Source organism: Carica papaya, chromosome 6, assembly GCF_054855325.1.
Source record: "Carica papaya isolate Zhongbai chromosome 6, ASM5485532v1, whole genome shotgun sequence".
In the NCBI taxonomy this organism is placed as follows: Eukaryota; Viridiplantae; Streptophyta; class Magnoliopsida; order Brassicales; family Caricaceae; genus Carica; species Carica papaya.
Genome location: NC_142314.1, coordinates 22,872,797 through 22,888,113, shown reverse-complemented (window position 1 = coordinate 22,888,113; position 15,317 = coordinate 22,872,797). Strand labels below are relative to the sequence as shown.

The 15,317-nt window shown below is 33.2% G+C and overlaps 1 protein-coding gene across 3 annotated transcripts; it reads left to right on the top strand.

Annotated features, from left to right (window-relative positions):
* The first annotated feature begins 10,572 nt into the window (after positions 1–10,572).
* Positions 10,573–14,924, top strand: LOC110824365 (ZIP metal ion transporter family). Of its 3 annotated transcripts, XM_022054962.2 has the most exons (7): positions 10,576–10,849; positions 11,644–11,836; positions 11,989–12,296; positions 12,498–12,782; positions 13,331–13,459; positions 13,664–13,761; positions 13,923–14,924. In XM_022054962.2, exons 3-7 carry the CDS (start codon positions 12,090–12,092, stop codon positions 14,734–14,736), a joined length of 1,533 nt encoding a protein of 510 aa, XP_021910654.1. In that variant the 5' UTR covers positions 10,576–10,849; positions 11,644–11,836; positions 11,989–12,089; the 3' UTR covers positions 14,737–14,924. The 3 variants fall into 3 exon arrangements, with proteins under 3 accessions (XP_021910653.1, XP_021910654.1, XP_088079175.1); XM_022054961.2 differs by having other exon boundaries at positions 10,573–10,849; positions 11,644–12,296; XM_088223049.1 differs by lacking the exon at positions 10,576–10,849 and adding an exon at positions 10,887–11,078 and having other exon boundaries at positions 11,644–12,296.
* Positions 14,925–15,317: the final 393 nt, after the last annotated feature.

Here is a 15,317-nt window from a genome sequence, read left to right as displayed (position 1 = left end):
GCAACACTCCCAAACGACCAGATAGCATGAAGTATATAGTTACTCTTAAGAACCTGCTAAATAATGATGTAATATTTTCTTTTATCATTATTGTTTGAGTTAACCCAGGGATATAATTTAACTGTTAAATCTTAATAGGTAACCAGTTTTGTTTTATATCAATTATAACTGACTGATGAATGATATAAAAAAAAATTTTCTTATTTCATTCAATTGTCCTGATTAAGGTTTTAATTTAATCATTATAATAAACGATAATACAAAGTTTAAACTTATTACCAAAGTTAACAGATTCTGTATTGATCAATCACTAATTCTACAAGTATCTAATCACATCTAATATCCTTTTAACTATAGTTCTATGACTATAGGTTTTCAGAATTAAAGTATGATAAATGACTTATTAATTACTATGATGATCTCAGGTCAAAGAAAATTCTTACATTTCATTATTTAAGAGAATATTTTATTGACAGTTTAAGTTAACATTAACCATTAGAAAATCTCAATTGGGTCAGTTCAATGATCGTATCTCTATATGGATCATCTATATATGTGATTTATTTAATAAGATCAACTAATCTTTATCTTATAGAGACCATCACATATATATTAGTTTTATCATATCATTAATGTCCTATTTTGATGATCCAACGACTAAGAATATTTTAAATTAAATATTAAAAAATTTTACTATCATTATCAAAATCTCCATATTAATGTAAAGTCTCTAAATTTAATAAAAAAATTTATCATATAAATTAAATAATAAGATAATAAATATAATAATGAAAATATTATTGTCAGATATTAAAATAAATTGTTAAATAATAATATATTCAATATATTACACGAATAATTAGATCTTGAGTATAACAATTATATCCTTAATAATTCTTTATTCTTTTTATTTCACAGTTACCTAACTTTTAATACATTGACTGTGATTCCAGTAAGGGTGTTTAAATTTAGGTAATTAAGTTTTTGATTGCTGAATATGGTGGGTTCATGATTGAGGTGTTTTCGATCCTTGGAGTCGTCTTACTCTACACCGCATCACTGAATCATGTGGAATCGAGGATCAATAATGCAATTCAAAACTCATACATGCATAATTAGTGCAAAACCTTATTTTCTAGATAAACCCCTCATACTTAACCTAACAATTAATTGATGAATGGAACTAAAGTAATTGGAAATTTTAAAAAATTTATAAAATGCCACAAGATTTATCTTGATAAGTTGAGCCAATTCCGCACTAGATAATAATGGAGAAGAACACTTCACGAGTTGAAAAGCTAAAACACTTTATATTTTTATTACTTGAAGACTTGATGTTTACAACCAACATTTAGAGGTCTATTTATAGTTGTAAGAGAAATACAAGAAAAAAAAATCTCCTAATTAATTGCTAATACTTGTTTAGGAAACAAAATCACACATAAAAAATAATAAATTACAATAAGAAAGATTTGAACTAAATAGAGATATATGACCAACTTTTTTAGGAAACCAAATTAAATTGATAAAGATCTTGAATAGAAAAAGAAACTTAGGGCCAACTATCCTTGAGAAAATGGAAACATCCATGATCTCCCCTATTCATCCATAATCTCCCTTAAAACCATGAAGATTTTGTGTTAAATGCTTGTGGTGTTGGTTCCCTTATTTGGAAAGATATGGTCAGTTAGGCATTATCCTTTTTGATTGATCATTGATTCTCTTTAATTTAGTGAAATTTAATTATTATTTTGAGGAGATATGAAAAAGAAAAACAAACTTCCTTTTTTGAGAGAAAAATCTCCATTGTACGAAAAATTCTCACGAGTGGGAGAGATTATCCCATGTGCTTGACTCGACTACTTTTTTAGTTTAGAGTTAAGTGCATGACTGAATTTGCTCTTGGTTGAATGGGCTTAAGTTTCTTCCATTGCTGGCTTTCACACTCAATCTAAGCCTCTTGATGCAAACAAGGCTAAAAACACTTAAGATACTCAGAGCGTATCAAAAGGTGACTTGAAACAAATTTCAAATGACATGAACACAAATAGAGTTCCAAACCTGGAAAATTTTAGCTGACCAGTAACAAGATCAAAGACAAAAAAGCTTAAAGAGTTGCTCAAAGTTTTCACTCAAAAACATGTAGATGATGAGCTGGCCAATTGTGAAAAATTCAAATATGAGCTTTTTGAACAGCCCAAATTTGTAACTTTAATTGGGTTTAAATGATTTGGGATAATTTGGACTTATTTGAGTCTTATTGGTAATGAGTGAATAAACCTTGTATATGAGCTGGATTAATTAAATTGTTTTAAGTATTTTGGATTGTTTTATTTTAATTTGAGTTAATTAAGCCCATATAGTCAAGTGTAACTCATTTGGGCTTAATTCTTGTTTTAGTGTTATTACAAGAATGGACTCATAACTATATGGTGCCACAAATAATTAGTGAGGTTGGTTAAGAAGATTGAAGTTACAAAGAGTTACATAACAATTACATGCCTATAATTAGTCTAGTTATTGTTGGAGTTACAATTGTAATTATCACATAATTAGCCTAGTTATTGTGGGAGTTACAATTATAGTTATTGTATTGTAATTTATCATTGATTTCTTTGGCTATAAATATCAAATAAACTCTTCTTTGTGGAAATTAAGAGTGGTAATCAAATATTTCAGAATTGAGTTAAGAGTGTTTTGGCTTTCTTTTCACTTTATGCACAAGGTGTTGATTTGGAATACAATTGTTATCACTTGTATTTCGATTTTGATTTCCTATTTTAATTGTTCTTGGTGCTTATTTAGATTAGGTTCAAGAGATATCATTTATCTTTCTTGGGTTCTATTTAGCTTCTACCATTTTGGTGATTAAACAAATTTGATTCCTTTTTACTTGTGATCTAAATTCTGTTCTATATTGATTGAAGAGTTCTAAGGTTTAAGCAAGAGTCTTGGAGTTCCGCATCATCTGGTATCAGAGCCAGGTTCACTGAGTAAATTAGTCTATCCTTATTTTGTTGTCTTTATTTTCATTATTTCTTGCTAAAAAAAAAGACAAATTTGCATTCAGCAAAAAAAAAAAATCAGATTAGCCTAATTTGCTTAATTGTGGAAAATACACTTCATCCAATTCTACCTTGTGTAATTGAAACACCTGCTATTATTTCCCTTTTATTTATCTCATATAACATTTAAATACATTTAAAATTTAAAAGGGAAACTCATTTCAAGGCTGTTTGTTTAATTGAGATTGTTTGTGTAATTTTTGGGGCTATTTGGAAACAACTCACCACAATTGAGTTTGTTTTCATCCAAAACTGTTTGTTTACTTAATTTAAGTATTTTGGGTGATAATTTATGGTTCTATTAGAGAATTACAAGTTTCGTGCATTAAATTTCATATTCATTATTTTTTTTCTTGCATCTTTAGTTTTCATTTAATATTTATGCCAATTTGCTTCTTATTATATCTTGAGGTAATAATATTGATTCATTGTTGCCTAATTAACATAAAAATAATCATACACTTATTTCTATATCAAGTGTGTGCTCTTCATTGTTTAGATTGTTCTAGTTTGCTTCTAGAGTTGAATTCGTGTATCTTGTTTCTTTAGGAATTCTTTGTTATCTGTAACTAAAATTGAGTACATAGTAATAATTAATTATTGTTTGAATTGGCTCTTTTGTATGAAGTTATAAAAGATTGCTTGAGTAGTAAAAAAGCAAGAGAGTGTGAGCTCAAAAAAGGGTAAAAGCCAAAATTGAGTTAAACACGAGTGCCCATACTACGAGAGTAAACACGTGAGGAAGTGATTTGTGAGGTTGCAATCTATTTTATTTGTCATTAAAACTTCAGAATTGAAGATTGAACCACAAGGGAGTGAAAGAACATCAAAAGATCAAGAATTCATCCTCAAAGCAATACAACAACAATTTGAGAGGATTAAACTAGCTATTGGCAACATGAATGAGAAACTAGAGAACAACAAAGTGAGTTAAATTCCATGAGAGGGGAAGCTTCAAAAACTAATCCAAGGGCAAGAAGACTTCCAACACCACCTTTTGATAAGGAAGTGGAGGAAGAATTTGATGACCCAGCTACTTTGGTCAATGAAGGTCGAAATTATGGTAGGGGTAGAAATGATCTTGATAAAAATATTGGGAGCATCAAAATGAAAATTCCATCGTTTCTAGACAAGAATGATCCAAATGCTTATCTTGAATGGGAGCGCAAGGTGGAGCTTATTTTTTAGTGCCACAATTATTCGAAGGAGAAAAAGATAAAGCTTGCGGCCGTGGAGTTTGGAGAGTATGCCATTGTGTGGTGGGATCAACTTATCACAAGTAAAAGGAGAAATGGAGAGAGACCTATTTCCACTTGAGCCGAAATAAAGGCTATCATGAGAAAGCGCTTTGTTCCTACTCACTACTATAAGGACTTACATAAAAAATTGTAAGGCCTTATATAAAGGAACAAGAGTGTAGAAGACTACTACAAAGAGATGGAGATAGCCATGATAAGGGCAAATATTAAAGAGGATAGGGAAGCTACTATGGCAAGGTTCTTAAATGGCCTTAACAAAGATATAGCCAACATTGTAGAGCTTCAACGTTTTATGGAGATTGATGATATGGTGCATATGGCTATAAAGATTGAAAGACAATTAAAGCGAAAGGGGAACACAAGGTAAGCCAACACTTATTCGGCCCAAAATTCTAATTGGAGGCCGAATTTGAGGGGAGATAACAAGGCTGTCCAATTCAAAAGAGATAACAAAACTAAGTTAAAAGATGTTAATGATAATAAAAACAAAGGTATTTTTAACTCCCAAACTCCTAGAAATAGAGATATTAAGTGTTTTAGATGCTTGGGTTTTGATCATATTGCATCTCAATGCCCAAATAAAAGGGTAATGGTGATGCGTGATGATGGTGTTAAAACGGATGATGAGAGTGATGTGCAGGATGAAATGCCTCTTTTGGAGGATTGTAGTGATGGGAAAATGCCTATGGAAAGTAGATTGTTGGCTTCTAGGCGTGCTTTGAATACGTAAATAAGGAACGATGATGAGGGGGTTAAGTTGCAAAGAGAGAACATTTTTCACTATAGTGTCTAGTGAATGGAAAATTGTGTAGCATGATTATTGATGGGAGTAGTTGTGTAAATATGACTAGTACCTTATTTGTTGATAAATTGGGTTTAGAAATTATAAAACATCCTAAACTTTATAAACTGCAATGGCTTAACAACAGTGGGGAGATAAGAGTAATAAGCAAGTGAGGGTGCCTTTTACTATTGGGTAGTATAGTGATGAGGTGACATGTGATGTAGTTTCTATGCAAGCTAGTCATATTTTATTGGGTAGACCATGGCAATGGGATAGGAGAGTGATGCATAATGGGTATCTCAATAGGTACATGGTAGAAAAAGAGGATAAAAAGTACACTTTTCTTCCTTTAACCCTAAACAAGTTTTTGAAGACCAAATATAACTTGAAAAGTCCCATGATGAACTCGCACAAAGAGAGGTCGAGAGAAAAAGAAAAGAAAAAAAATGAGAAAAGAAAAGAGAGTGAGATAAAATTAGAGTGGAAAAATGAAGATCAAAAGAAAAAAGAAAGAGAGGTGCATTTGACCATAGAAAAAAATGAGGGAAAGAAAATGAGCTTTTATGCTAAATTGAGAGATGTGAGAAAAGGTTTATTTTCTAACAAGCCAATGATTGTACTCATGTACAAGGAAACTTGTTTCTCCACTAACGAACTTGGCCTTTCTTTGCCAAGTGTTGTGGTTGAAGTTTTGCAGGAATTTAGCAATGTCTTTCCTGATGATCTACCTCAAGGTTTACCACCTTTGACAGGAATTGAGCATCAAATTGACTTCATTCCTGGGGATGCCATACCAAATAGACCAGCCTATAGGAACAATTCTGAGGAGACGAAAGAGCTTCAAAGGAAAGTGGAGGAGCTCTTACAAAAAGAGCACATTCGAGAAAGTTTAAGCCCATGCGCAGTGCCCATCTTATTAGTACCCAAAAAAGATGGTAGTTGGCATATTTGTGTTGACTGTAGAGCCGTCAACAAAATAAGGGTAAAATATCGACACCCAATACCTCGACTTGATGATATGTTAGATGAGTTGCATGGTGCTTGTGTATTTTCTAAAATTAATCTTAAAAGTGGTTATCACCAAATATGAATGAAACCAGAAGATGAATATAAAACTGCTTTTAAAACAAAACAGGGGTTATATAAGTGGTTGGTTATGCCATTTGGCTTAAATAATGCGCTAAATACTTTCATGCATTTAATGAATGATGTTTTACATGAATTTATTGAAAAGTTTGTGGTTGTCTACTTCGATGACATTCTTATGTGTAACAAATCTATTGATGAGCATGTCATGCATTTTAGGCAAGTGTTTGACACATTGCGTAAATTTTAACTGTATGCTAACATGAAAAAATGTACATTTTGCATTGATCGTATTATTTTCTTAGGATATATCGTGAGTTCAAAAGGCATCGAGGTAGATAGTGAAAAGGTAAAGGCTATTCAAGAGTGGCCGACACCTAAAAGTGTAAGTGAGGTGTGTAGTTTTCATGGTTTGGCAAGTTTTTATAGGAGATTTATACAATATTTTAGCACCGTTGCTACCACTTTATTTGAAATCATAAAAAAAAAGATAAGGGGTTTGTCTGGGGAAAAGAACAAGAATATGCGTTTTTCTTATTGAAAGAACAGTTATGTAATGTGCCTTTATTAAGATTGCCTAATTTTGATTCAACTTTTGAAATTGAATGTGATGCCTCTGGGCTTGGGATATGTGTTGTTCTTATGCAGGATAAAAGACCCATTGTTTACTTAAGTGAGAAGCTCAATGGTGCACAATTGAATTATTCCACCTATGACAAAGAGTTTTATGCTTTGGTAAGAGCATTAGAGACATGACAGCATTATTTGTTACTAAAAAAATTTGTGATTCACACCGATCATGAATCTTTGAGGCATTTGAAAGGGTAAGACAAACTTAATAAACGACATGCAAAATGGGTGGAATTCATAGAGTTCTTCCCATATGTGATCCGATATAAGCAAAGAAAAGAAAATGTGGTAGCTGATGTGCTTTCAAGAAGGTACAGTCTTATCTCTATTCTTTCTAAAAAGTTGTTGGGATTTGAGCATTTCAAAGTATTAAAACGATGCATGATGGCTTTCTATTTAAAAAGAAAAAGTTATGTGTGCCTAATAGTTCTATTAGGGAGTTACTTGTTCGTGAAACACATAGTGGTGATTTAATGGGATATTTTGGGATTGATAAAACTTTGAACATTTTATATGAACATTTTTTTGGCCTAATATGCACAAACATATTGAGAAAATTTATGCGCAGTGCATCTCATATAGGCAAACTAAGTCTACAGTTCAACCACATGGATTATATATGCCATTACCCATTCCCACGTATCCTTGGGTTGATATTTCTATGAACTTTTTGTTGGGTTTGCTTAGGACTAGAAAAGGTCGAGACTCAATATTTGTTGTTATTGATCGTTTTTTCAAAATAACACACTTTATACCATGTCATAAAACAGATGATGCCACACACATAGCGGATTTATTTTTTCGCGAAATTGTTAGAATGCATGACATTTCTAAAACCATTGTGTCCAATAGGGATGTTAAGTTTTTAAGTCATTTTTGGCGAGTTTTGTGATCCAAATTTGGGACCAAATTTTTATTTTCTATTACTTCACATCTACAAACGGATGGTCAAACTGAAGTAGTAAATAAAACACTTTGTACATTATTATATGCTTTAATTAGAAGAAATGTTAAAACTTGGAAAGATATGCTACCATTTGTTGAATTTGCTTATAATCAGAGTATACATTCTTCTACTGGGTTTTTTCATTTTAAAATTGTGTATAGTTTTAATCCCTTAACTCCACTTGATTTGTTGCCTATTCCTATAAGTGACATTTCTAATTTGGATGGACATAAGAAAGCCAAAATGGTTAAAACAATTCATAAAAAAGTAAGGTAGAACATTGAAAAGAAAAATGAACAAGTAGCATCCCATGTCAATAAAGGAAGGCACAAGATTTCATTTGAACCCAGAGATTGGGTGTGGGTTCATTTGCACAAGGAACGATTTCCATCGAAACGAAAATCTAAGTTGGATGTTCGTGGGATAGTCCATTCCAAATCATAGCCAAAATCAATGAAAATGCCTATAAAGTGGACTTACTAGGTGAGTATAGTGTTTCAGCTACATTTAACATATATGATTTGTCCATTTTTGAAATTGATGCAGGAATTGATTCAATGACGAATCTTTTTGAGGGGAGGGGGAATGATGCAAATAAAGCTAAAAATACTCAAGATACTCAAAGAGCATCAAAAAGTGACTTGGAGTAAATTTCAAATGACGTGAACACAAATAAAGTTTCAAACCTGAAAAGTTTCAGTGGACTAGTAACAAGATCAAAGGCAAAGAAATTTAAAGAGTTGCTCCAAGTTTTCACTCAAAAACATGTGGATGATGGGTTGACCAATTGTGAAAAGTTCAAATATGAGCTTTTGAACAACTCAAATTCATAACTTTAGTTGGGTTTAAATGATTTGGGATAATTTGAGTTTGTTTGAGTCTTATTGATAATGGGTGAATAAGCCTTGTGTATGGGCTAGATTAGTTGAGTTGTTTTAAGTATTTTGGATTGTTTTATTTTAGTTTGAGTTAATTAAGCTCATATAGTCAAGTGTAACTCATTTGGGCTTAAATTTTGTCTTAGTTTTATTATAAGAATGAGCCCATAACTATATGGTGCCACAAACAATTAGTGGTATTGGTTAAGAAGATTGGAGTTATAAGGAGTTACATAATAATTACATGCCTATAATTAGTCTAGTTATTGTTGGAGTTATAATTGTAATTATCATATAATTAGCATAGTTATTGTGGGAGTTACAATTATAGTTATTGTGTTGTAACTTATCATTGATTTCTTTGACTATAAATACCAAAGGAACTCTTATTTGTGGATATCAAGAGTGGTAATCAAATATTTCAGAATTGAGTTAAGAGTGTTTTGGCTTTCTTTTCACTTTATGCACAAGGTATTGATTTGGAATACAATTGTTATCACTTGTATTTCAATTTTGATTTCCTATTTTAATTGTTCTTAGCGCTTGTTTGAATTGAGTTCAAGGGATATCATTTATCTTTCTTGGGTTTTATTTAACTTCTACCATTTGGGTGATTAAACAAATTTGATTCATTTTTACTTGTGATTTAAATTCTGTTCTAAATCGATTTAAAAGTTTTAAGGTTCAAGTAAGCAAGGATCTTGGGGTTCCGCATCACCTCTCTTCCTCACTAATCCAATCTTGGATAATGAGTTGGAAGGCTTACTTGAATACTTTGACCCGTGCTCTCGTAAAGTTCCACTAAGCATCATGATGCTTCTCCCAGATGGCCCAAGTCCATCATGTGGGATGTACAAACCTTGCTTGACTCCATACAACCTTTGTTTAGGAGCCAAACTGCTTTGCTCTTCACTTGAACAGTTCTTACCGCTTGGATCTTGCTTTGGTTGGCCCATGTCGGTTTGATCTTTCTCTTTACTGCTTGTATCTTCCCTTGGACGTGCTTGGTTGCATGGAGCTTCATTAAGACATGCTTGGCTGCTTGAAGCCTCATTTGGAGCTTCATTAAGATTTTTGTGATGGTTCAATAATGTAAGGTAATGTATGGTAAGTGTGCAGGATGGTAATTGATATGTTATGACATGTTTGAAAATATGGTATATTAATGTATGGTAATGACAGCTGTTTTATTTAGATTGATGAGTTGATATACTTTTATATTAAGTTAAATTACCAAATTGTCTATGTCTTAATGTATGTAATATTGAAGAAAAAAAGAAAAAAAAACTTATTTAAAATGTAATTAAGTTATTTAACTTGAGAAATTATTTAAACTATAATTCTTATTGAATTTTTTCTTAAAATATTAAAAAATAAATTTATTATGAAGAATAAAAATTTATTTTTTATAGTTAATATAGAAAATTAATTTAAAACTATAATTTTTAATTTTTAATTATAAATTAAAAAAATATGAAACAAAACAGATTGAGAAGAAGAGAAGAAGAAAAGAAAAAAAAAAAAGTTAGTTGGACTGTTGAGAAAAGTTTTTTCGAGGGTCAAATAGAAATTATGAAAATTTAATAAGAGTATAAATAGAATAAAAATATTATTCTGTAAAAAATTACTAAATCGGTAGTTTTAAAAAATTGTCTAAATTTTATCTTTAAAATACAATCAAAAACCTTAAGGTAATCATACCATCAACAAATGAATATGATTTTATCATTCTACTATCATACTCTACATTAATGAACTATATTTTACCATTATCCAAACTTAAGATTAGCCTTGAATGATCTCAGCCATTTAGGTCGCATCAATTTTCCAAACAGTGTCTTAATACAAAAGTGTATTAGTTGCATTTTATTTTGTCAACTCTTTTTTACATGCGTTTCCATTTAACTCCGAATGCGTATAAAGAAAGGCATCTTCCCGTCATTTAATGTGGTTTTGTGAGTCTGTTGACGAAAACAACGTGCTGATTTATGATGCCAAGTATAATAAATATTTATTGTAACCACTCCTTCCTTCCTCGTTTCTTTTCTTCAATAAAAAATATTAGAAAAACAATCAAAGGATCGACATTCGGCAGTAGGGTTTATTCCTCGAAACCCGCGTATAACTTTTGTGAAATTCTGGTCCTGTCAAGGCAGTCGGGAATCAAGCTTTGTCTTCCGAAGCTCTTTTGTTTGGTTCAGGCAAGTTTTATTTACTAGTTTTATCATATATAATGTTTAATCATTCGACATCTTATAACTTTTTGAGCGAGTATCTTGCATCGTACAAATTCAGCTGGGTTAATGCTTATATATATAATCGAATATCTGTCGAGTTTTTCTTTACTTTTCTTTCGATATTGGATTTTTCATTCAGTCGTTTTTCGATGTTTCGTTCCTGCTGAGAAATCGTTGCAGAAGGGGTAAAAAAGTATGGGACTTATTTCTTTTTTGTGAATAAGGTCGTTCAAATCGTATCTGTTTGTGCGATTTTATTTTCTCCTTCTACTCCTTGAATTTGTGATATACGACGGGATCGTTCGTTAGGGTTTTTGGCGAAGTTTTTTGTCCCCGTAATTGGAGAGCTCTTTCTGTTCCGTCTCTTTCTATTGCATTTTTACTTTTATTAGTTTTTACTTAAATTGCGATTATGGAGATCATTAACTTATCTGGAATGAGAAATCCCAGTATATATCTCGTATTTATTTTGTTGATTTTAAAAATAGTTTGGGAATCTTCTGTGCTGTCTTAGGGATTTTGACCTGTCCTCCACAAAGAGACGCTTCCTTTTAATCAAAGCCCACTTGCATTATTATCTTAATTATTGCCTGTCTGGATTAGCTGTTTGCAGCCCCCTCAGCTTTCGTGTCATTATGTTAGTAGGAAGTGTCAAAATTTTCAATTAGCGGGGGAATGCGGAAATGAATTTCATTTAATATTAAGTGATATTCTTGATATCATATATCTGCTAATGATGATTTCACTTTGGACTGCAGCAAATATCGGCACCAGCTTGTCTTTAGGGTATTAGTGGCTCTTGATTGTTGCACTGAAGTTGAACTGTTTGTGCATGCTGATGTGGATTTATGTGCTTAAGAATTTCCACGGCCCTTGTAAAGTGAGCAGGGAGAGTTTCTCTTGACTACGTGTCGACCTTGGTGATATATGCATATATTTATAAACAATGCAGTTAAGATTCAACTTCATTGTGCTATTTTTGTTCTTTGTGGTGGCATTGTTCATATGTGTTGGAGCAGAGTCTGAAAGTGACATTCTGCATAGAATAAGAGCTGCGCCACACAAAGATATTCGAAGTAATGTTATAGATGGTGCTGGTACAGGGAATGATGTACACTTTGAGGATACCAATAAAGTACTGGGTGAGAGAAAGGGTACTTACAGTAGAGTTTCAGTCTCTGCAGTTGCATTGTTTACGTTGGTGATGGCTGCTGCCACTGGTTTAGGTGCGGTTCCTTTCTTTTTTGTGGAGCTTGATCCTCACTGGGCTGGAATATGCAATGGGATGGCTGCTGGTGTTATGTTGGCTGCAAGCTTTGATCTCATACAGGAAGGACAGGAGCATGGTGCTGGAAATTGGGTTGTTATTGGGATTTTAGCAGGTGGCATTTTTATTTTACTCTGTAAGAAGGTGACTGCTCTTATGTTTCATTCTTTCATTGCTAAATTTGTTATTCAACTGCTGTTTCAAGGTGGCATGTTGTCTTAGAAATTTTATAAATACTTAAATTACTCTCAGTTGCATTTAATGGACATAGTAGATCATTTGGTGTCAAGTTAAGAAGTTTCTAATGTAATTTAATATATTTGTTTCATCACCACATTGTTACAGTGTCTTGAACAGTATGGAGAAGTTAGCATGTTGGACATAAAGGGTGCAGATGCAACAAAAGTTGTTCTTGTTATTGGAATTATGACTCTTCATTCTTTTGGGGAGGGCTCTGGTGTTGGAGTTTCATTTGCAGGATCAAAGGGTTTCACTCAAGGCCTGCTGGTTACTTTGGCTATAGCTGTACATAACATACCAGAAGGATTAGCTGTGAGTATGGTGCTTGCATCTAGAGGGGTCTCTCCACAAAATGCAATGCTGTGGAGTGTCATTACATCCTTACCTCAGGTAATTACACCATGTTGAGTAATTTTTTGGGCTTTAAATATTTTACGTACCAATAGAGGAAATTTATTACACTGCAGTTTGGTTTCAGATAAAAAGAAAGCAACAATATGATATTTTAAAGAGAATAGTGGTCACTTAGGAATGTTAGAGAACTACCTTCTTGTTCTTGCTTCTGCATGGAGGTTTGCACCTTGGTTCTTGCAGATTTCTTGTGGCTTCAGTTATTTAAAAACAAATATTCAAGTGGAAAGCTTTGAGGCTTGACTATTATTTTTCAGGATTTATCAATTAATATAGTGTTTTTGCTTGTTTTTTCTGGGTAATTTGGAGGTGCATATCTGGAAATCTGTGCATCTTAGTTTTATCCTTATCAATTGATTTTATTATGAGCTGAAAGAAATGTTTATCCTGGTTTTGGGATTCAAGAATATAACTTTATAAGTGACTAACTGATTCAGAACTTTATTTTCATTCAGTCGAAACCGATTCTGCTTGTAATTCTTTTAACTTATTCATAGTAAATTTTTAATGTTATAAAATTCTTCCAGCCCATTGTAGCAGTTCCCTCTTTCATATGTGCTGATGCATTTAACAAGTTCCTGCCTTTCTGCACGGGGTTTGCTGCTGGATGTATGATTTGGATGGTTGTTGCTGAGGTGCTTCCTGACGCATTCAAGGTATGATCAGCTTGATATTTGAATGCATGGTTGAATCTAAAACTCGAGGACTTATTTTGCTAGAGTTCTGGAATATTTTGATTTACTTTATCATGAGGATTGATTCAAAATATAAAGAAATAAAGTCAAAACTTGAAGCTGAGTTTAGTTTCATATCTTAAGAGACATGGTTTTAGATCTCAATTTTTTCTTTTCTTGTTATAGGAAGCTTCTCCCCCTCAAGTGGCATCAGCAGCCACGCTTTCTGTGGCATTCATGGAAGCTCTTAGCACCTTGTTCCAGAGTTTCAGTCATGACTACAAGTGAGCTTTGTGTAAAACTTAGTACTGTTGATGAAAATATATTGGACCAAAAGTATCATTGCCTTAGCCCTATGCTGGTTTCCATTTGGTTCTTCGTTTTATGTTTGCATTCAGCTACATCTGAAAATTGTCTTATACCTTCCAATTATTTGGTATTTCAGTGCAGAGGATGCTTCTGGTTTTTTCGTTTCGTTGCTCTTTGGTCTTGGGCCATTGCTTGGTGGCTGTATTCTTGTTTCCTTTGCGCTTGCTCTCCATCTTCAGCATGCATTTCTCATGGGTGCAGCCTCAGGAATCGCCATCATTCTTGGTGCCTGGCGACCACTGCAACTACTTGTGTCTTTGAAGATGGGGTGTGTCTCTATGTTGCTATTGCTTGTCGCAGGAGGTGCATTTGTCCATGTTACAAGCTCCAGTATATTGAATATGGCAAGTTGCAAAAGAGCATCTGTGAATAATTTACCATCCGTAACTGGATTTCCAGTAAGTGTTCTCACCCTCCAGTCATTCTTAGCCTGTGGTGCAGTCGCCTTCCATGCATTAGCAGAGGGGCTTGCACTAGGAGTTGCTGCACCAAAAGCTTATGGACTTGGTCGGCACATGGTCCTTCCTGTCTCACTCCATGGGCTACCTCGGGGTGCTGCAGTTGCTAGCTGTATCTTTGGTACCACTGACAGTTGGCATGGATCTCTTGCATCAGCTGCTGTAATTGGATTTATGAGTCCAATATCTGCATTTGGAGCTATACTTGCTGGAATTGATTACAGTGGCCTCAATCATGTGATGGTTTTGGCGTGTGGAGGATTACTCCCCACCTTTGGGAGGATAATTCAGAGGGCTGTAAGGTTGGATATGCGAAGAAGTATTTCTGGGCTGGTGGTGGGGATGGGATTTGCCACTCTCTGTTTAACATTCACTAAATTGGTTTGCTTGCACACACCTTACTGCAACTCAGCTCCAGAAGCCGTGAGATGAAATATTTTGATGATGAACTAGAGGTTATATAGGTCATCTAGTTATTGAAATGCCTTGTTTTGGCAATTTAACTTGCCCGATTGCGGGCATGATAGATTTGTAGAATACCTTCTGAGAGAGAACAATATGATGCAATGGTAAGTGAAATTCTTACGTACGAAAGAAAATATGAATTTTTTTCTTTTTCAGTTTTTATTTTTATTTTTATTTCTTTTATACTCTCTTCTGTATAGTAATTTGTCAGGAGAGCAAGTGACTGCTGATGGGGAATATCCTACCCTTTATGTCTAGATATCTAGGTTTAGATGACTGTGTCTTTATATCTAAAATTTAGTAATTAATCTTGTGTCTGAGAATGTCATTTCCATTATTGCAAAGAAAAGAGAATGAATATTTCTCTTAAACTTTTGCAGATTCCTTACTCCATCTAATCTTCTTTCTTACTCTTATATTCTTTGGTTGCTGTTTTTCTTGAAGTCTTCTTGTTGAACAGTGAAATAGGAAATACATTAGAAGACATTATCCAATGCTTGAGTCAGTTTTTACTTTCATGAAGAATGGGAGAAACGGAATGTGAAGAA

Bases quoted from the DNA above. Each gene is read 5' to 3' on its own strand.
- LOC110824365 (XM_022054961.2), top strand. From the start codon at position 11,832: ATGCAGTTAAGATTCAACTTCATTGTGCTATTTTTGTTCTTTGTGGTG. The intron at 13,460-13,663 runs GTATGATCAGCT...TTCTTGTTATAG, and splicing joins TGCTTCCTGACGCATTCAAG to GAAGCTTCTCCCCCTCAAGT. The intron at 13,762-13,922 runs GTGAGCTTTGTG...TTGGTATTTCAG, and splicing joins AGTTTCAGTCATGACTACAA to TGCAGAGGATGCTTCTGGTT.